Source organism: Leucopleurus acutus (genome assembly GCF_964270905.1).
Source record: "Leucopleurus acutus genome assembly, chromosome: 5".
Classification (NCBI taxonomy): domain Eukaryota; kingdom Metazoa; phylum Chordata; class Mammalia; order Artiodactyla; family Delphinidae; genus Leucopleurus; species Leucopleurus acutus.
The window spans coordinates 129,255,918-129,278,387 of NC_139147.1; the positions used below are offsets into that span (position 1 = coordinate 129,255,918).

The 22,470-nt window shown below is 48.9% G+C and overlaps 1 protein-coding gene across 1 annotated transcript in view; it reads left to right on the forward strand.

The window, feature by feature from the left end:
• Window positions 1-251: 251 nt before the first annotated feature.
• Window positions 252-22,470, forward strand: part of SLCO2A1 (solute carrier organic anion transporter family member 2A1) — a 78,092-nt gene continuing 55,873 nt past the window's right edge. Inside the window, exon 1 of the mRNA XM_082839911.1 lies at window positions 252-700. Within this exon, the coding sequence (XP_082696037.1) occupies window positions 605-700 (96 nt within the window). The 5' untranslated portion in view covers window positions 252-604. The remainder of the gene's footprint in view (window positions 701-22,470) is intronic.

The window sequence follows — 22,470 nt, forward strand, 5'->3', positions numbered from 1 at the left end:
CCGGCGCCCCTCGCTCCTCCGCCAGTCTCCTCCGGCCCCCGCAGCCCTGCCGATCCCTTGTCGGGGCCCCTGCAGTCTGCGGGCCCGCGGCATTCACCCCGCCCCGTCAGCGCCCCGGGCGCCCCCCACCCCCACCCCACTCAGCAGCCTCCCGCCCCCTCCCTCAGACTTCCCCCTCCCGGGGCCCGCCACCTCCCGCCCCCACCCTCCAGCGGGCGGGACCTTCTCCCGGGGCGGTCGAGCCTCGCGGGTCCCTGCAGGGCTGCGGGCGCGGAGACAACTCCGGCCGGAACGAGGTCAAGCGCAGCCGGCCACCGCGTCACACCTGTCTGAGGGGGCGGCGGCGGGGCGGGGGCTCGCAGCGCCCTTGACACCCGAGGGAAAGAGGGAGGAGGGAGCGCGCGTTTCATCATCGGCGGTGGCGGCGGCGGCCACTTATAAAACTTCTGGGCGCGCACCCTCGCGCTCAGTCTCCTCCGGCCGCGCCGCGTGCCTCCTCCGGCCACCAACGCCGCAACCGCCACTCGCCGGCCGCCCACCGCAGCCCAGGCGTCCCGGCCCCGCTCGCCCGGCCTCCCGCCCCGGGCCCCGCGCTGCAGCCACCATGGGGCTCCTACCCGAGCCCGGCGCGCGCCAGGGCAGCGGCGCCTCTGCGGGCCGAGCCGGCCGCTGTCCCCGCTCTATCTTCAGCAACGTTAAGGTGAGCGGAGAACCCGGGACGTCCTGGCCCGAGCCGCGCCGGGCGCACCTTCGGCGGGGTCCCGGCGTCAGTGCTGCGGCCGCTCGGGAGGCGCTGGGGGGGCGGGCTCCCTCCCCCGCCGTCCATCCGTCGGTGTCACGCTCCGGGACGCATCCCCGCGGGCCCCGCGCCGCCGGCGAGGGGGCACCTGGCCAGGGAAGCGCGTGCTGGGCGTGTGTGCGTGTGTGCATGTGTTTGTGTGAGTATGTGCTCGCGCGCGTGCTCACACGCCCTCGTCAGGGTAGGAAACAGGGCGATGAAAGTACTTGCTTATTGGGCCAACTATCTATTCAGATAGTCCTGGCACTAGCCGAGGGAATTGTTCTGTTCTTTGAAAAAGAACATCTCCGGGGCACCTTTTTGGGCTCCTGTGGGCAGTTACTTCGTTAAGGGAATGGGCTTGGAGTTTCCCGTGTCTGGCACCTTGTAGGGGACAGGCTGGGGTCCCTCTGAGATGAATATCAGAGCCCATCTCATCCTGGGTGGCTGGCAGAAGGGCTGTTCTCCGCTAGGCTTTCGTCTTCCCCAAGGGCGGCAGTGCGTGAGCTCTGCTACCTGAACGGGCTGCTGCCTGCAATGCTGAGAATTCCCCCGAGGCTGGCAACCAACACTGCAGCTCTTGGACCAGCTTTCCTGGTCCGGAACTGGCCCCAGGAAAGCAGCGGCTTTCGCAGTCTATTCCGTAAAGTCTAGGCAGGTGCCTGGCAAGTTATGGGGAGTAGGTGAAGGGGTGTAGGCAGTAGTGTGGTGAGGACCCCCCCAGGGGGTCAGGAATGCTTTCCACCCCATCACAGGTCCAAGAGGACTGGAATGGTTGAATCCACACTCGGGCTTTTTTGCCTCTTCTGGCAGGGCAGAAGCAACTGAGGAATGCACCTCCGGTGGTGAGGATGTGGGAGGTTGTAAAGCCCAGGTCACAGGCTCCTTGGGGTCAGGGTGGGAATTATGGTGCAGAGAGGTTGTTTCTGGCAATCACACAATCAGATGGGGCTAGGTAATGCCTCCAGTGGCGCAATTAAGGGGAACCCAGAACATACAAATGGAGGATGGGGGTCTCTGTGGGCCAGTTATGTGTGTCCAACAGAAAAGGATCTGGAGGTCACAGTGGAGCCCATCTATGTACTTACTCATATTGTTAGCAGTAGAGCTGGGCTCCCCACTCCTGCTTCTGCTCGTTCCCCACACCACACTAAATAAAGGTTGAATTGATTCCATGGTTGGACATAAATAACACATAGAAATTTTGAGATAGTTTAAAATAATCCTCAAATCTCCTCACCTTTGGCCAGACCCTGATGAGAACACTGTGTGTGGTTTTGGTTCCATCATTTAACGGAGTTTAGAGAAGTTTCAGCAGAGAATTGTGGAAAACTTGGGTTTATAAATTAGGAATTGGGAGGAAAGGGCAGGGGCAACAGTTGGGTGGTCTGAAAAGAGAGAGGCCCAGGAGGGAGCCAGGGTGGGGGCAACTCTCTCTGTTTTCACCACTCTTAGGGTTGGGAGCAGGAGGAACAGCTGACAGCGAGGGTAACGCCAAACGAGACTGATCCATTTAGACCCGCCCTGAGTCCCTAAAATAAATGAGTTTATGGCAGCAGTTTCTTTGAAGATCTATAAAAATAAGATAATGTATCACATGCTGATGATATAGCCACATGTGCCTGAGGCCTGGGCCCAGGCCAATTGGCCTCCGGAAGGCTCATACCAGTTAGGAGTTTTTCTGAACTCTAAAAACCAGATTCCTTTAATCATTGCCTCCGTTGATCCATAGTAATTCTAAGACCAGAGTTAGGAGCAACTTCCACTTAGCTTCACTTATCCGCCTGAAACCAGGTAGGAGACTGGATATCTCAAGGCACATCTGGGGGCTGGAATTCCATTAGTTAAACTCCCTGAAGTCATTTCTTCCAGGGGGTAGGGCTGGCTTCTGGGGGCTTTGCTATTTGATGAGAGATTTCCTTCTCCCAGTGAGAGGTTTGGTGGCTGCCATGCACCCTGCCAGGGGGGTATGGACTGCACATGTCATGACATGTGTGACATGGGAGGAACACAGGACACCCAACCTGAGGACCCATCATTTTTCTAGGTTCCTCGTTGTTGGGACAGACTAACCAATAGGCTTTATGACATTCCTGCAAAACGCCACATACCACATGGTTTAGGGAAAGAAGATGAAGCCAGGGGACTCAGATCCAAGCCCCATGCCATCCCCTTACTAACTAGGTAACACAGGGAAGTATCCCTGAGCCTCGGAGTCCTTATGTGAAAAAAAACTGGGTAACATGAACAGTTCCCTCCTCCCGGAGGCAGGGTAGAGAAGGCCTTCATAAGGATTATGTGGAATGAGGCAGAGGAAATGGCTTTGTAAACCATACCGGGCTTTCTGGGATTGGCATCATTGTGAGGTCAGTTCTCGCCTCAACAAACAAGACTGTGAATTCAAACGTCATTTAGGATCGATTATTCCACCAGTTACGCCTCATTCTATGAGACATAGTTAATAGTTAAGAAAAACTAAAGTTAATAATAATATCCAAAAATAGCAATAGTAGCGAACAGCAACAGATCTGTCTGAATTTACTGGGAACTATGGAAATATCTTACCCATATGCAGTCCTCATTACAGCTCTGTCAACTGGATGCTGTTACTGTCCCCATTAATGATGAGGAAAACAAGGCTTAGTGAGGCTGGTCCTTTGGGCTTGGATACATAACCAGAAAGAGTGGAGTGTAGAGGAACCAGGAACGTGAGCCTCCAGGTCAGAACCCCTAACCCCTGTGCGCCTGGCCCTCTCTGTCGCACGGCACTGGTCAGCTCAGCGTTAGCGCGTGGAGTTTCCTCAGATGTGCTTGTTCCGAGTGGTCAGGGCTTTCTCCAGGCCCTGGTGACACACACATCTCAGCTGTGACCAGGGGCCACTGCCATGGCTGCAGCACAGATCCACGTAAGCAGTAACAGGCTCAGACCCTTTCACTCCTCCCGACCTCATCTCGAGCCTGGTGACTCTCAGGCTCAGGCTGAGTTTTTGGTACTTCCTTCTGCAGGAGTCAATACAATCGTGTTTAATCTAGAGACAGTCTCAATTGCCTCTGGGTTACAGCATTCTTAAGAACTAGAGGACCTGCTTGCCAGTCATGGTTAGAGGGAGCAGTTTGGCACCCAGTACTCCAAAGCTCTAAATTAAAAACAGGTTCATTCAGCAATTATGGGGCAGGGGTGGGGGAGTTAGCGGGGAGCCTTTTGGCTAACTTATCCTGGCAGCCTCAAAGAGATCTGTTTCTTCTGAAAATGAAACTTTTGGGGCCAAACTGAGGTTGTCTTATAGAAGGAGTGGTCGATTGGTAATTGCTGCCCAAAGTTTGGGAACTTAAACACACCCAGGGCCCCAGTGTAGGGAAATAATGGATATCCAGTCAGTGGATGGAAGGCTGGGGAAGAACAGTGGGAAGAAAGGGATAGACGAGTCTCACAGCTTGGCCTGGGTGGCCCTGGTGACCTGTGACCTGTGACCTGGAGGGAGGCCCCCGAATGAGGGAGAGGTGCTTTGTCCTGGCCTGTGTCCGTAACGTCCTGAGGCCTCTGACTCCCAATCATGGGGCAGCAGTTTGGACTTAACTTCTCAGTTTCCAGAGGAAAGTGCTATATCCCAGCAACCTGCAATCCATGCTTGGGGACACACTCTGAAGAGAACCCTCTGGGCCAAAAGAATTCCTTCATCAACCTGGTGGATTAAGATATGCTCCTCCCTCCCCAGGATGTATTTCTCTGACATTGGGGACAGCATATATTATGATCTCCAGGGTGTCTGTCCCCTGAGAGGCCCACCTTGCCCTGCTTGTGTGTGTGTGTTGGGGAGGCAGTTTTGGGGGATGGTTTGGGGGGTGGGGAGGGAGAACCATGGGAATGGGTGGGGTGGTGGTCAAAGGTCACTTAGACCCTTTCCTCCTGTAACTATGCTCAAAGCCCTTCCTAGCTTTCCTCGTGTCTCCTGGTGATGAATTCATGACCTGTGCTGCCACAGAACAAGTGGCAGAGGGATTTATTTTAAATAATTATAGATGCATAGGAAAAACAGTGCTGAGAGGTCCTGTGTTTACCCAGTTCCTCCCAAGGATTTCATCTTACATAATTACAGTGTAATACCAAAAGCAGGAAATTGACATTGCCATGATGTGTGAGTATAGTTCCAGGCCATTCGATCGTGTGTACAGATTCAGGGAGATACCACCCCACTGCTTCAAGACAGAACTATCCCATCTCCACAAAGGTCTCCTTCTGACTCCTATCCTTGATATGTTCTCTAGCACAGTAATTTTATCATTTTGAGAACATTATATAAATGGAGTCATGAAATATGTGTGTGACCTTTTGAGACTGGCTTTTTTCATTAAGCATAATGCCCTTGAGATCGACCCAAGCTGTTCCATGTATCAATAGTTTGTTCCTTTTTTGGGGGGGTACGCGGGCCTCTCACTGTTGTGGCCTCTCCCGTTGCAGAGCACAGGCTCTGGACGCGCAGGTTCAGCGGCCATGGCTCACGGGCCCAGCCGCTCCGCGGCATGTGGGATCCTCCCGGACCAGGGCACGAACCCGTGTCCCCTGCATTGGCAGGTGGACTCCCAACCACTGCGCCACCAGGGAAGCCCTTTGTTCCTTTTTATTGCTGAGTACTATTCCATGGCATGGATGTATCGTGATTTCTCCGGCCATTCACCTATTGAAGGACCTTTGGGTTGTTTCCTGTTTGGGGCTATTACAAATAAAGCTGCTATGAACAATCATGTATAGGTTTCGTGTGGACATAAACTCTCATTTCTCTGGGGTGAATGCCCAGGAGTGCCTTTGCTAGGTCATATGGTAGTTGCACGTTGATTTTTAAAAGAAACTGCCAAACTGTTTTCCAGAGTGGCCATAACATTTTACATTTGCACCAGCAAGCTATGAGAAATTCAGTTTCTCTACATCCTGGCCAGCATTTAGTGTTACTGCTTTTTATTTTAGCTATCCTTTTTTTTTTTTTTTTTTTTTTTTTTAAGAATTCCACCCCTACAGAGAGGCACTGCCTCTGGTGAAAATAAACCAGAGGACCCCATTTTTATGCAACAATAGAATGTAAACACCGGAAGGAACCTCCTCCAGTTAAAGAAATGGGCCCAGGAGGGGAGGTGACCTGTTCAAGGTCTCAGGGAACTGGAAGTAGAGTATTTTAGTTATTCGAATTGGTGTGTAGTGAGATCTCATCATGGTCTTAATTTGCATTTCCCTAATGGCTGGTGATGTTGAACATCTTTTCATGTGCTCACTTGCCATGTGTATATGCTCTTCACTGAAACATCTGTTCATATATTTTGTCCATTTTTCTTTTCCTTTTTCTTTCTTTCTTTTTCTTTCTTTCTTTCTCTCTCTTTCTCTCTCTCTCTCTTTCTTTCTTCCTTCTTTTCTTTATTATTTTTGGCTGCATTGGGTCTTTGTTGCTACGCTCAGGCTTTCTCTAGTTGCAGCGAGCTGGGACTATTCATCGTTGCAGTGCGCAGGCTTCTCCTTGCGATGGCTTCTCTTGTTGCGGAGCACGGGCTCTAGGCGTGTGAGCTTCAGTCGTTGTGGCATGCGGGCTCAGTTGTTGTGGCTCATGGGTTTAGTTGCTCCATGACATGTGGGTTCTTCCCGGACCAGGGATCGAACCCATGTCCCCTGCACTGGCAGGAGGATTCTTAACCACTGTGCCACCAGGGAAGTCCCTCCATTTTCTAATTGTATTTTTAAATTGTTGTTTTGAGAGTTCTTTATATATGTGAGATACAAGTCCTTTGTTGGGCATGTGGTTTGCAAATATTTTCTCCCAGTCTATAGCTTATGTTTTCATCCTCTTAACAGAATCTTTCACAGAGAAAAAGGTTTTGATTGTGATAAAGTCCAATTTATCAATTTTTAATTTTCTGGATACTGCTTTTATTGTCATGTCTAAAAACTCTTCACCAAATCCTAACTCCTGAAGGAGAAATCCTCTGTTTTCTTCTAAAAGTTTTATAATTTTGCATTTAAATCTATAATCCATTTTGAGTTAATTTTTGTAGAGATGTGAGGTTTAGGTAAAGGTTCATTGTTTTGCCTGTGGTTATGCAATTGTTCCTGCACCATTTGTTGACAAGACTCTCCTTTCTCTATTGAATTACCTTTGTATCTTTGTTGAAGATCAGTTGGCCATACTTGGGTGGGTCCATGCTGGGTTTTCTATCATGCTTCATTGATGTATGTGTATATCTCTCTGCCAGTACCACAGTGTCTTGATTACAGTAGCTAAATAGCAAGTCTTGATATCAGGTAAAACTTGATTTTCATTCTGCAATGGAATGATTACCAAACCTTATAACCCATTCAGTTTCTCTTCTACTTTGCCTTTTAGGAAGATTTAAGGACAGATTTAAAGCTTGCTTTTAGTAGGTGGATGGGATCTTACATATTTACATGTTTCCAGCTTTTCTTCTGGCCTTAGCTGAATGGTTGTCTTTTCCCTTGAATTTGATTTTTCAGTCTAAGTTCTTAAGCTTTTTCTATGCGTAATGCCAGCCCTGCAAGGGAGGTGTCAGCATCTCCATTTCATACTTGAAATCGAGGCACATCCAAGACCACATATCCAGTCAATGGCAAAGCAGGATTCCCACCAGGGTCATCTCACTCCCAGCCCCTTTCTTCCCATGGCCCCAGAATGCCTCTCAGTTCTGGATTCTTTCGTCCGTGAACCTTGGGGCCTGAGCGCAGTGATCTCTGAGGTCCTTTCAGGTTCTCAGATTCCCATCTCATGCTAAGTTGCTGATTGAGATGAGACCAGGAGCAGGGCCAGCTGGGTCTGAGCTTTGCCAGGAGACCTGCTCTGAAACCTGGCAAAAGAGGAGGGTGCGGCTGGCCCGGTTGTCTGCGATCAATCCCAGCTCTCTTGGTTTTGTGGACCTTGATTCCCTGGGATGGATTAAATTTGATTGGGGTGAAGGATGAACCCAAGGCCAGGAGTCTCAGACTACACTGTGGACTGGATGGATGGGATGATCCTATCCAGAGAGCAGCCGTCTCCCAGAGCTGTCTTCCCAGCCTCGTTGCCTTGTTGGGTGGAGATGCTATGGAGGCTGTGGCTTGGGGAGAAGGCACCAGCCGGCGCAGTAACCCCAGGACTTGTGACCTGTGGGACACTCAGTCTGGTCAGCATTGGCACTGACCCCCACAGGGCTGACCACTGCCTCTATAAATATGGGCAAACTAACCCTTTCTTTATCATTTAGTGTGCACCAAGTCCTATAGGAATCTGATGACAAGTTTTATTTTGTTTACCCAAACATCAGCCATACCTATTTATGTTCTGAAAGATGTTCCATCCAACACCCTTGAGAGATGCTGGCCTGGAGCACAGAAGGCCTCAGTTAAAATGCAGAGGGCACCAGGGAGGGTATAGCAAGCTAGTGGTTGTCAATCTGCCCACCAAGATGCCCTGAATTCTAGAAGGGAGTGACCGGTCTCCACAATGGAGTAGGATAAGGGGATGAAGGGTGGTGTCGGGAAATGTGGTTTAACTAATCATGGATATTACATTTCTGTAGAATTTTATGTTTCGTCCTAGAATCAAGTGTATTTTATATTTTCCTCCACAATATATCTACATGCTTCCAAACAATATGTTGTATTTCCCCCCAAATCTTGGAGTAACACTGATGCTCCAGGAAGCTATGCCATGTCTAGCTCACGTCTGCCAGATGTGACCCCAGGTGGAGTTTGGGAAACAACACAGCAGGCCTCAAGTCAGAATTAGTTTTTCTAACCCAGCCAGCTTGTTGGGCATAGAGGGAACCTAGGAAATGTAAGTGGGACAGGTGTGGGGTGTGAATAGCAGACAGTTCCTGGGCTGAGCCTGTGGGACACCCCAGGAGAGGAGCCGGCTAGAGAACGCAGTGAGGCCCCTGTTGGCCTGGGGAAAGGGGACAGTGGCAGAGGGGAGGGGGAGGACGGCAGGCTGCCGGAGCCACACTGGTCCTGCCTGACTGGCTGCCAGAGAGATTTCAGGATGGAATTAAACTGACCACATTCTCAGTCTGTTTTACATGTCCTTCCTGCCTGTGCTCCAGGCCCTTCTGAAACTGTGCTGCTTTGCCTTTGATTCACAGTGCATTTGAGGGAAGTGGTGGGGAGCTGAGTGTGGATGTCGGAGCCTGGGCTTCGCTCACTCGTGAGCCTTTACTGCATGTTTGTGGTGGGAGGCTCTTCCCCAGGCTTCGCTGTTTGCACTCAGCTCTCGAAGAGACACCCACGTTTCCAAGAAACAATGGCCCGTAGGGCCCTGCTTCTCAGTGTGACCCACTGCCTCGATTTGCCCAAGACCGAGGGGGTTCCTGGGACACAGGACTTTCCGTTTTAAAACTGAAGACTTCTAGGCAGATTGGGTTAAGTTGGTCACCCCACTGCCATTTTACAAGAATGGACTTCCACCCACTGACTGTGGGGCAGGGGAGGTGCCCATGGAGAGCCAGGGATGGTGCCCAACAATGGAAATAAGCCTCAAGGACTCATGACAGAAGGAACTGGAGGCTTCCAGGGAGAAACCAAGCGGCAGGGCCCACTTCTGCCTCTTGTTAGTACATGGAGGTTCTCCCGCCTGGCCCTGCCTTCATTGCCCGTTGTGATTTGTGCAGCATTTTTTTTTTTTTTTTGCATTACGCGGGCCTCTCTCTGTTGTGGCCTCTCCCGTTGCGGAGCACAGGCTCCGGACGCACAGGCTCAGCGGCCATGGCTCATGGGCCCAGCCACTCCACAGCATGTGGGATCTTCCCAGACTGGGGCATGAACCCGCGTCCCCTGCATCGGCAGGCGGACTCTCAACCACTGCTCCACCAGGGAAGCCCTGTGCACCATTTTTAACCTCTTATTGTATAGAATCCATACGAGTAATGATAAAACTGAGCTATAGAAACATGGTGCCCCTCACTTACAGAATTACTGAATTTCAGAATTGTATACCCCCAGAGTGAAGCTAGCAGAGCCCCCTCTTCCTGGCCACTCTCCTCATTGCTTCTGGTAGAAAGCAGTCTCCCCTCTCCCACAAGTCCTCTAGCTAGGTTGAAACAGAAAGCCACGTGTCCTGGGCTACCCTCCTCTAAAAGCCAGGCCAGGCTCTGAAGGTGGGTGTTGCTGAGGGGCACATGTGACCCTCCGACCCTTGTTGTCCCAGATCACAAAGGTTTCCTCGCTGGCTCTGGTTATCACTCACGAGGGGACCTCAGGCTTTAGGGAGGCTGGTGGGCCCGGGGTTTCCTGGAACCAGCAGAGACCTTCCCATGATTGGGACCCCACAGTTTGTTATGCTTTCAGGAGCCCAAGGCCTGCTCCCGCCCCAGCTCTCACACTCTTCCGTCTTACCCCCATCTTTCTCTCTTCTCACCCCAGCTCTCGCTTCTCCCTGACTTGGAATTTTCATGGAGAGTCCAGCAAGAGCCCTGGACAGGTCACTGGGTCCACCCCCCGGCCTCCAGCTGGGCGACATCTCTCTGGAGCAAGTAGACAAGGACCAGAGTCCCTGACTTGATCATTAGGGGGCCTGACAGAGACCCTTAAGGAGGGCGTCCGGCCTAATGCCAGTGGGAACATTCCTGTGGACCCCCGCCTGTGCCCCAGGCTGTAACGCCCACATCCCACCCACGCAGACTGGCCGAGCCCAAGCGAGGTAGAACCGGCCCTGTCTAGCAGACTGTCTCCAGCCCTGGACCTTGTCACTGACTTGGAAAGTGAGCCTCAGGGCCCTGTGGCTGCCGCTTCATTTCCAAACTGCGCTTGCTGTCAGGAGGCTGCCCTCTCGGGCTCGCTGCCGCTCCAGCCTCCTCCCTCTGTGTCCCGGGAAAGCACAGGCCCACTGAGTCAACATGTGAAGTTAATACATAAACACGTACAGTTAACAAGGAGTGGGGACAGGTGTTAGTCAAGCCTGTATTGGTTTACCTTAAAGTCACAAATATTTAGAATTCCCACCCTCAGCACCAACACATTTTTAGCAGCAATTATGATTTTCTGAGCTATCATCACAAAGACGGACGCGTTTTATTAGGCCACATCTGTGTGATAAAGCATAAGGGGATATGTGGATATTTAGTTGTGAATGCAAATGCTTTGTTGGGGGGCACCCACGTGTGCCAAATTTAGTGAAATAACAAGGGCAGGTCCTTTCAGAAACACTCTCTGTGCCACGAGGTGCATGTTGTCCATGTTGTGTAGTGGAGGAAAGTGGCAGGCAGCTTGTGGACACTGCCACATCACACAGTGACAGAGCTGCAATTCGGGCACTCTGTCTTAAGACCCTGTCCTCTGTGGCTGCTCTCCATTTCCCACCACAAACCCCAACCAGCCGAGCCAGGACTCTGCTACTTCCGTGCCCATACTCACAGACACAGCAGGGCTGCTTGTTCCTATTTATTGTTTTATTTTCCTGAACCAAATCTGACACTGGTGGCCCGGAAAGTCCTTCTTCCTCAGTCTTCCTCTCTTGTGGCACGTTGTCTCACCCACAGCACACAAGCATTGAGACCAGGGACCCGGCGTGGGGTGGGAACAGCGACCAAGTGGCTTAGAAAACCTTCCTGAGCAAATAAATGGAAACTCAGTCTGCTGAACAACGTTTTATCATTTAACTCGTCTGTTCAGAAACTTGTAATGAGGAAATGACTCGTATAGCTAGTTATTGGCAAGGCAATAAATGAATCATGGGACATCCATCTATGAGATATTTACAAGACATGTTTTAAAGTTTTATTGCGAAAAGTTTCAACTCGAGGGAAGGGTTCGTTCTATAATGTTAAGTAGAGGCGGCAGGATGGACAACTGTATGAAGAGATGATCCAGATTTTTAAAAGTCACGAGACTTAAAGAGGGTATACCTAAACAGAGATAGTGCTCTGAGTGGGATCCTATAAATCGTTTCTTCTTCTTTGTGACGCTCTATGTTTTCCATATTTCTACAATAAACATGTCCTGCATTTATAATTAGAAAAAACTACCAATTAAAAGCCCTGAAGTCTGAGGTGACACCCACCTTTGCCTGGTGCCACGAGATCTGTCGTTGTGGTCTATGAAGTGAGACGTAAGGTGGGAGGAGGCTGATCTCCAGGTCCCTGAGGATGCACCAGAGGTGCGGCCAGGAGGGCAGCCAGGGGACAGGATTGTCTATAAGGACCACTCCTGTGCCCATCACTGTTGTCACTGCGTTTTTACATCTATTATTTCACTGGAGTCTTATGGCTCCTCAGTGATGGAGGTGAAGTCAGATAACAATGCCTTAACTCTTAAAGAGAGACAAAACTATGGAACATTTTCTTTTCTGGGAAGATTGAGAAGTGTTTCTGTCCAGGAAGGCCTCTCTGCTCTTCTGGTGCCCCACTCCCAGGGACTGGCTCAGAGTTTGGGAATCCAGCCCTAAGGGTTGGCCAAACATCTTAGGGGAGTGAGTGTACCTGATCAGCTCCGTGCCATGTTAGGAAGAATGGGCCTCAGGGGGAGGTGGTGAGAGCAGAGTCTGGGACAGAATCTGCTAAGGGCTGCCTGGGGTCTGGTCCTGAGCCTGGAGTTTTATACTTGGGATGATGTGATGACATCCCTGGGTTGGCTTTCACACAGTCATTTTGGTGAGTGTTGAGTCAGTTGGTGACCCACTGTTTGCAAGGCAGGACTCTGCTGATGTCATAAACAGCAGGGGTTTTAGAACTCTGAGGCTAGGAATGGTGTCAGGACAGCTGCCTGAGATGCATTCATTTGTTCATTTATTCATGCAACACGTAATTATTGATCACCTACCATCAACCATTGGAGGTACAATGATGAACAAAACAGAGTGGGCCATGCCCTCATGAGAGATGTAAACAGTGGGCAGATGCACAAATAGATGCAAAGTTATAAGATGTGTCAAATAAGAGGGGAAAGAACTGGGTTTTGTGAGGGAGGAGAAGGTAGAAACAGAACTGGGTTCTGCTCAATACATCTGGGACCGCAGACTCTGAACTCTAACATGCGACCTTCATGCTTCTGCTATTTAGCCGCTGCATGGGGAATACAACCATGAATCAGGCAAGGTCCCTGTCTTCCAAAGGCTCTGGTTAGTTGGGATAAGATGGGTCATAAAGAACTATAGTGAATTGTGGTTTTCATCCATATGACAGGTTTACAAAACATGGGACCCTCCTACTACAAATACCTAGAGTTACTGCATAAAATAGAACACCATCAAATATTTAAATGCAGAGCTGAACTTGCAAGAAAGAAAGTGAAATCTTCAGGGGCAAGAAATGATGAATGAGTTGGACACCCAAACAGTGACTGTAACAGCAGGGGTTGAGGGGAAGCTGTGTATAAAGAAACCCTCAAGAAACTCCTGTTGCAGATTGAGTATTAGTAATCCCACAGGCACCAAAGATGACATGGGGAGCCGGCACGAGGACTCACGCATGAAACTGGGTCCCTTGCTCAGAAAGGAACCCGTAAAACTTTGCCCACCACCCTGTTACAGGTTAGAGGTATATCTCTAACAGGACCTCTGGGTAAAATAATTCCGCTGAGAAATCAAAACACCAAGTCCATGCCACATGGACTTGGAAGCAGAATGTATACTATCCACACAGTATGGGAATCTCTAAGCATATAAATTAGGATAAGAAATTCATTCCGGGCTGGTGACAACTCTTTGTCATCTGGTAGACACAAGAGCAAAACCACTCTGGAGGGATACTTCTACAGTCCAGACCAACTGGAATCCCCAAGAGAAGACAATGTCCGTGGAACAGGAGCTTACGATAAACAGTTATACAGGAAATGACCCACCATAAGCCACAGGCAGTACATATATTCAGTGAGGAAGATTAGCACCTCAAGATTTTAAGATAATGGAACATTTTGAAAGAGACTATAAAAATACATTGAAATGTTTAAAGAAGTGTAAGAAGAAATAGAAAACACCAGGAAAGAACAAATGCTGTGAAAAAGGAACAGGCAGATTTGAGAAACAAATGGGAATTCTATACATACAGAAAGTAACAATTCAGCAAATGGTGAAATAGCAGATTAGATACAATGATTGGTTAATTAACAGATTAGATAATTTCCCAATTTGAAGTCCTTAACTTAATGACATCTGCACAAAATGATAATTAGTAAGTGGAAGATAGAGTTGAAGAAGTCACCTGAATGCAGCACAGAGGAATAAAGAAGTAGAAACTGTGACACTCCACAGAGGAGAAACCTGGCAAGCACTGCCTTGGCCAAGTGACCAAGGTTAGCGTTATCAGTGATAAGTCATCTTGAAAATATGTACCCTTTAACTAATGTGGTGAGAAGGGCGGTTTATCTCTGTGGCCTTCCCAAAAATCATCACCTCAGTGTAACCATGAGAAAATCATGGACGAACCCAAACTGGGGAGCATTCTACAAAATACCTGACCAGTACTCCTCCAAACAAGGAATGTCTGAATGTCTGAGAACTGTCACAGCCAAGAGGAGCCTAAGGAGACCTGATAACCAAATGTGGTATGGTGTCCTGGATGGGATCCTGGGACAGAAAAAGAGAAAAGCTAATGAGATCTGAATAAAGTATAGTTTCGTGAGTAAAAAAACAAAACAAAAACAAAAATAGTGGAAACTCTAAAAGGCAGGTTAAGAGACATGAAAACAGTAAAAATAAAGTCCAATATAAGTCTGAAATGAGTCCCCAAGAAAAGAATGAATAGGTGATAGTCAATATTGAAAAAATGACAGAGAATTTCCAGAATTAATAAGACATATGGTACCTCAAAATAAAAAAGCACAGTAAGTTCTGACAGGAATTTACAAAAAAGTACACCTATACATATCATACTGGAACTGCAGAACAGTAAAGACAGAAAAACTTTAAGAGCTACTAGAGCAACATTATAGTTTACGCATAAGACTCAATGATTAGACCAATAACAGTCTTCTCAAAATAAATAGATATACTAGAAAATAATGGAATACTTTTCAATATGCTGAAAGAAAATTACCACCAAATTCAAATGTTATAACTAAATGATAATTCAGGAGGACAAATAGAGATTTTCAAACAAAGGCAGAGAATTTACTAATCGTGAGTCCTACTAAAATAAACTACAAAAGGATGTAATTCATAAAGCAAGAAATCAAACACAGAAAAAGATGATACAGAATGGTAGTAATTATTGATTGTGAATAGACGAAAATAATAATGATTTATGGAGGGCAGAAAAGATGGAAGTAGAATAAGACATACCAATAATATGGAGAATTGGCAGGGAAATTTGGAGTTAAAATCTTAAGTCCTTGGCTTGCTTGGGAGGAGAGTGGAATAATTAATTAACTTCAGTCTTTCTTAAGTCAAACATTAAGTTAAAATGTATGGGTAATCGTTCAGTGTAAAGACATTGAATGCATACCTTCCAAAGCAGAAGAGTGTAAAAAGTAGAAACCTAATCAACCAAAAGAGGGTAGGAAAAGAGGAGAATAAAAGGCAAAAACAAACAGACAAGAAACATTATGGTAAATAGGAGCACAATAAAATGAAGTGGACATAAATCTAGGTTTATCAGAAAGTGGAGTACTCTCACCATTTCAAAGCTAGAGACAGACTGCCTAAAAGAGAGAGAGAGAGAGAATCTAGTTTCATGCTCTTTAAAAGAAACTGTTGAAAATCAAAGGACAAAAGAAGATATATCAGGAGAATACCAACTAAAGAAGGAAGATTTATCTACTTTAATAACAGAAAATAGTGTTTCAGGCAAAAAGAAAGACGGATTGTGAGATGTCTGCAATGTCTAAAACTGACTAGGATATGTGGAACCTAGAAAAATGGTACAGATGAACCAGTTTGCAGGGCAGAAACAGAGACACAGCTGTAGAGAACAAATGTATGGACACCAAGGGGGGAAAGTGGCGGGGCGGGGGTGTGGTGTGATGAATTGGGAGATTGGGATTGACATATATACACTAATATTCATAAAATAGATAACTAATAAGAACCTGCTGTATAAAAAATAGATAAAATAAAATTCAAAAAAAATAAAATTAAATTAAACTCACTAGGGACTAATATCTAGACTATACAAAGATCTCCTGCTAACCAACAAGAAAAAGACAAGAAACACAATAGAAAAATGTGTGAAGGATTTGGGCAGGTGGCCTGGAGTGCCAGCTGGCTCCATCTCCTCTCTCCTCTTAATTCCTCTCGTCATTGTCTTCCATTGTAAACCTCTGTCCTCTTCATGGCTGAGTCATGGTCAGCCACCAGCTTACCTGCTGCCCTTCATTTTGTTCCAACCTGAAAAACTACTGGGGCAGGACTCTCATTGGTTCAGCTGGGTCACGTGCCTTGAGGCAAGGTGGGGTCTCTGGGGGCTTCTCATAGTTGAATAGGTACCTTTTTCTAAAATAAGAGGGAGCCCTGTTCTCAGGAGGGGGGCTGAACAGACAAGACCGTTGAGTCTTCCTGTGGAAAGTTGGAGAACAGACCCCCGGAGATGTCAAAAAAGGGGAGGTGTGGTTCTGCCGAGGGAAAAGAAGTGGCCTGAGTGAGAGCATTGAAGCGGGGGAAGACGGGGAGGGTTGATATGAACCAGGGTTTGTATTAGTGTACTACTGCTGCTGTAACAAATCACCATAAGCCTAGTGGCTTAAAACAACATGGATTTACTCTCCTACAGTTCTGGAAGACAGAAGACCTAAAATCAAGGTGTTGGCAGGGCTGTGCTCCTTCTGAAGGTTTTAGTGAAGAATCTGTTTCCTTGCCTTTCCTAGTTTCTAGAGGCCACCACCATTCCCCGGCTTTTGGCCCCTTCCTGCATCCTCAAAGTTGGGAGTTCAGCATCTTGAAATCTCTCCTTTTCATCTTTCATTCTGACTCTGACCCTCCTGCCTCCTTCTTATAAGGACCTCTGTGATTACACTGGACCCTTTCAGATAATCCAGGATAACCTCCCTATGCTAAGAATCTTAGTTCAATCATATCAGCCAAGTTCTTTTTGCCATGTAAGGCAACGTATTCACAGGTTCTAATATCAGTACACAGGCATTGGGGAGGCCATTATTTTCTCCACTGTAGGGTTTAATCAAACCAGAGCCAATAGAAGATACAAACACACACACGTGTGTGTGTGTGTGTGTGTGTGTGTGTGTATGTGTGTGTGTGTGTATATATATATATAAAGAGATTAATTTCAAGGAATTGGCTTATACAGTTGTGGGGGTGAATAAGCAAATCCAAAAGTCACAGGGCAGGCAGTCAGGAAAGGATGATCACAGGCATTGGGCCAAAGCTCCTATTCAGGGGAATCAATCTCTCTCTCTCTCTCTTTTTCTCTCTACCCTGCTTTTAAGGCCTTCTGATTAATTGAATCAGGCCCAACCAGATTATCAGATTATCTAAAATAATCTTCCTTAAAATTATATATTTTAATTACAGCTGCAAACTCCCTTCATAGCCAACACCTAGATTAGTGTTTGAATAACTGGGGACTGTAGCGTGGCCAAATTGACACGTCAAAAGCACCGCCCCAGGTCAAAGGGCAGTGACATTCAGGACAAGTATGGGGCAGAATATCCTGCAGGAAGGAGAGGTGAGCACCCCTGGGCAATAGCCCTGAAAAAGGAGGGGCGTGGGGGGCCAGAGGTGCTTTGCTGACGTCACTGATGGGAGGAAGCTGTGCTTAGGGGCGAGCTTCCACAAGGAGGCTTGCAATGGGGCATTCCATCCTCTCCTTACCACAGTTTGAAAATTCCATGATCGGGCTGTGCTTCCCTCCCCTACACAGAGCAGATGCCCAGCATATCACCAGCGTCTCAATGACCCTTCCTACGCTGCCCACCAGTATTTGTTCTGTGACCTGCTGCTGAGGTCACAGCCCCCTGGGCTGCAGACATGAATCGCCCGCAGTGTTGGAAAGGTGGGTGAGCTCACGTCTGCTCCTCCCAGGGCTGCGGCTGGTAGGCGTCGAGTATTTGCCCAGCTAATCTTTCCCCATCTGAAGATGGTTACTGATGATTTCATTCAGGAGTCTTGAAACCTGCCAGGAGAGAGGCCAGCAAAACAGAGCAGGTGTGGAAGATGAAATCACATTCCCTTGCCCTTGCTGTCAAGAGCTCCATGCGAGGCAGTTCAAAGGAGTTGGGAGGTGGATGGAAGTTCCTAGTCAGAGCTAATTGTGGGGTGCTCTCGGCCCACACGACAGCGCGGACAGAGCCTCACTGTGCGAGCAGATCCCGTACCCAGATGGGCAGATGGCTAAGGGGAGGGCAGAGACATCAAGGGTGTGTCTCAATGTTACCCCCATTCCTTTGTAAAGGGTTTACACGGACGTTGGGCCTTGTCTCCAGGAAAGGAGTGCCCAGAAGTAAGGATTTGGGTTAGAGTTCAGGGGGACTTACTCGAGTCTGAGGCAGTGGTTCCCAAAGTGTGGTCCCTGCACCAGCAAGCCTCAGCGTCACGTGCGAGCTGGCTAGAAATGTGAATTCTTGTGCCCTATCCCAGATCTACTGAATCCAAAGCTGGAGGTGGGGCATGCTGCTTTAACAAACCCTCTAGGCGACTCTGATGCACCCAAAAGTCGAGAACCTCTGCTCTAAGGCAAGGCACATATCAGAGCACTGATTCACAGGCAGAGGGCACTGAGGTGGCTGTGATATTCTTGTCTCCAAGGTATTCGTTAAAGTGATTGATGGGAAGTAATCGTATTAAACTGAAATGGTTCCCAGGGAACATGAGTCTCTCGTGTGGAGAGGAACTGAAGGGAGGAAGTTTGGGAAGCATTCTAGACTGGCCAGCGAAGGCCTCCCAGAGCTCCCTGTGGAGAAAGGAAGGTGGGTGGGGTGGAGCAGAGCCTTCTTGGCCTTGAGGAGCACTGCGGCCACACGCTGACGTTCAGAGAATCTCCAGGGAGCTCAGGGCACACAGGCGTGCTCTGCTAGGCTGAGTTCCATTTTGCTCTCTTTTTTCCCACAGGTAGTTTGGAAATGGCAGATGTTCTCGGAGGCCGAGGTCAGGGGCATTGTAACTAATGCTATTTATAGCTTAAAGCTTACTGTAGGTAAACAGGGAATTTGAGGAATTGGTTTGCTTTCCCCTTGCTCCCACTCCTGCCCTCATTTCCTGTGTTTAGACTGGCCATTTCATGGCACAGAGAAGACCTTCACAGCCTAAAAGACCTGTCCCGGCAACAGTAGAGACCCCTGTGGCCCACTCCCCTGCTCGGTCCCTGGGGCCCTGGGCAGCGGGGGTTGGAGGGAGCAACGGAGGGTGTGGGTACCAGGAAAGGATGTTCAGTTGCTTTCATCTAAACGTGGCTTTGTGATGGGAAAGAGGCTAGCATGCCTCACTTGGCCCCCTGCCTTGACCTTTCCGTGTTAACAGCTTCCTTTCCTCTCTCAGGCCAAACCTGGGACCTGAGGAAACTTTTCCAAGAAAGGCTTAGGGCATTTTCTGCGGTGCTGACTGAAATCCTCTCCTGTCAGCCGAGGGCTGGATCCCACCCAGTTTCTTCTACGTTCCCCGCAACTGTTTCTCCCTCTTCCCTGCTCCTTGCTGATCTGAAGAGTGGAGTGGGAAGGAAGGCAGACACGGCAGAGGGCAAGGGGAACACCTTGGGAGGCACATAGGAAAGTCCAGGAGGTGAGGCCATGGAAGGAGCAGCCCTCAGCCCAGAAAAGTCCAGAAATACGTTGAAGTGATGGAGAGAGTAGAGCTGGAATAGAGGCTCCTTGGGACAAAGATGTCCCAGGCCACTGTGCTGGCTGGGGGTGACTACAGAAGACCAAGTAGATGCCTTGACCACCCTCATCCTGATGCAGCCTTCGGTGACAAAGCTGCCCACCCCTGGAGAAGGGGACCAGATGGGCAGACTTCTACCCATTTAAAGACTAGACAGAAGACTGGACTTGGACCAAATAATATTAGAAATCAAATAGCCTCTGTCAGGGGCCAGATCCTTTATCTTTCAAGTCAGAATTCACATGTCCCAGAGAGCCTCATCAAAAGCCCCTTTGTCCTCCTGATTCTTCTGCAAATTTAGCAAGTGAAGTTCTGTTAGGAGATATCCTTGGGGCTCCTTGCAGGCAACCTGTCCATCTTACAGACAGTGACTTGCAGCTGTGTGAAGTCTAACAAGGCATGAGGCTCTGACCTCTGGGAGAAGGAACAAAAGGTAACAGAGATAATCGGACAAGACATCTTCCCACAGCTGTGGTCTTGCTCAAAGAGTGCCAACATAAAGCCCTAGGGGGATTTATTTCAAGACCCCAAATAGTAGCTACTGAGTCACCATTTTAATGTAGTGATTAGTCCTTGGATTCCGTTTGGTCCTGAGGGGATCTCCTCCTTTCTTCATGGGGTGTGGGGTTAAAGAGCTGTCAGAAGTGAGGGCATCTTTCCCTAGAGGTACCTGCCGGCTAGCCTGAAACCAAGGATGGCTCCCTGGATGTCCACTTAGGTCTTCCCCTGCCCCACAGCCCACCTCTGCCTCCACCATTCACCTGCTCTGCATTGTCTTTTGAGCTCCTTGCTTCCCTTCCCTTGGTCTTCAGAGGCCCACTCACCATCCCCCACTTCTCCTTAGTCATCAGGTCATGACCTTCTCCCCTGCTGGTGTCCCTGCTGAATGCCACCCCCTGACTAGAGGCTTCTTGGACCTTGTCCCAAGATCTTTCATTGGCCTCCCTGCCTCTACTCTGTTACAGATTAACCTTTCTAAAAATGTTTGACATGCATTATCCCTGCTCAGAAGTTGTCGGTGATAGCCAGAGAGAGAGAAAAGTCTGTGGCTCCTCTCAGGTACCAATCCTCTTACTTGACTTGGTTTTCTCCTCTCACTTAGCCAGAACTTCCTCAGACAAACCAGATCATTTCCTGACCCCTAATCACACTTGTGTTTTTCTACTCTTCATTTTGCCTCCTGGGCCTGGGATGGCCCCTTTTTTCCATTCCACTTTCTGATGTTCTCCTCATCCTCAAAGACCTAAGTCCAGCCTCCCTTTCTCCAGGGGCCTCTCCCTCACCCTCGTGTGTCCTGAGCCCCTTTGGCATCTGCCATATTGCCTTGAGAGTAGTTGCCACTACTGTGTACACATACCTCATCTTATTAACACACTGCCCCAGAGGAGTCTAGCCCTGCTTGGTCTCCCCTGGAATATGCTTGGCCCATAATGATATTCAATAAATATTTGCTTATCACATTACTTCAAATGTTCCTTCTGGGCAAAATTAGCAATAATGTACCCCCTGCCACACACACACACACACACACACACACACACACACAGCCCCCAATAAGAGCTGTCAAAGCTGGCAGACCACAGGAACTGTAAACTGTGCTTGCACCTTTGCCAGAGGGAGGTTCCATTTCAGTCTTCATAGGGAGACACAGCCTCCAGTGAAGGATGTCTTGACTTGTGCGTGTTTTGAAGTAAATAAGGGTCTTCAGGAGCGGATGCCCGAATCACTGCTCTGGAATCACAAGTGTGATGGCGTCGGAGAGAGGGGTCCACAGGTCCCTGTGGGGGTATGTGTCAGCAGCGGAGTAGCCTAAATAAGGGACCAGGAAGCCTTCCTAGGGAAGCGATGTTCAAACAGTGCTTGACAGGGGAGTCAGGCCAGCAAGGAGGCAAGGGAAGGGGCAGGAGAATGTTCTAGGCATAGGGCAGCATGCACGAGGCGTTGTAACCTGGATGAAGAGGGCTGAGTTCAAGTTCAGTGTGACGGGGCTGCACAGCCCTGCAAGGCGAGGAGGTCTCTTTCAGGTACACATGTTGCAGGCTCAGGTTTAGAGCAAGTGTGGAAAAGCCAATCAATCTGGAGTTCTGTCTTTCACAAGGCCTAAAAAAAATGGTGGGTAGACATTCTCTGGCCTGTGGAGAAATGCCTGCAGACTGCCTCTGCTACCTGGGAGAACGTGCTATCAGCCGAGAAGGCAGAGCACCACCCTACAGGACAGCTTCGAAGGGAAGGAAGGAAGCAGTCTCAGCTTGTGGAGAGAAGGAAGGCCCCTCCACTCCACACGGGCTTCCTGTAACGACTTGGCTCCCACAGAGGAGAGGTCTGTGTTGGGGGAAAATCCTCATGGAACGTGAGCTATCAGGCCCCCCCAGGTGTGGACAGAAGGCAGAAGAGCCTGGGAATGAGAGGGGGGCACCCAGGGCAGGGAAGTGGAGCCCAGAGGCAATCAAATCAAGGGTGGGGGAGAGTGAGGCAGGAAAGGAGTGACCAGCGCAGGAGGCCTCAGCTGTCTTGGTGTTTGTCCACAGAGAACAATGATGAGTAATCGCGGACTTAAGAAAATAACTGGGTGAATTTGGAGGGACTCGAACAATTCAAAAATAAGGCAACCTGCTTCCTCAGTCAGCTGGAGAGCAGGTGAGCGCAGACTCTCTCCGAAGCTGGAGGAGGAAGGGTGGTGGGCCCGGGAGAGGTGAACCAGGTTTCTAGTAGGGTCAGCTGGGGACATCTGGGCCAGAGCGACAGGATTTGTTCACTGAACTGAGGGAAGAGGACCAAGGGAGTTGCAGGTGTGCCTCTAAGTGACTGCCAGAAATCCTTGGCTTTTAGCCACATCACTCCATTCTGTGCCTCCAGTGTCTTGTGTCTCTGTACCCAAATTTGCTCTTCTTATAAGGACACCCGTCTTTGGATTAAGGCCCAGCCTAATCCAGTATGACCTCACCGTAACTTGATTATATCTGCAAA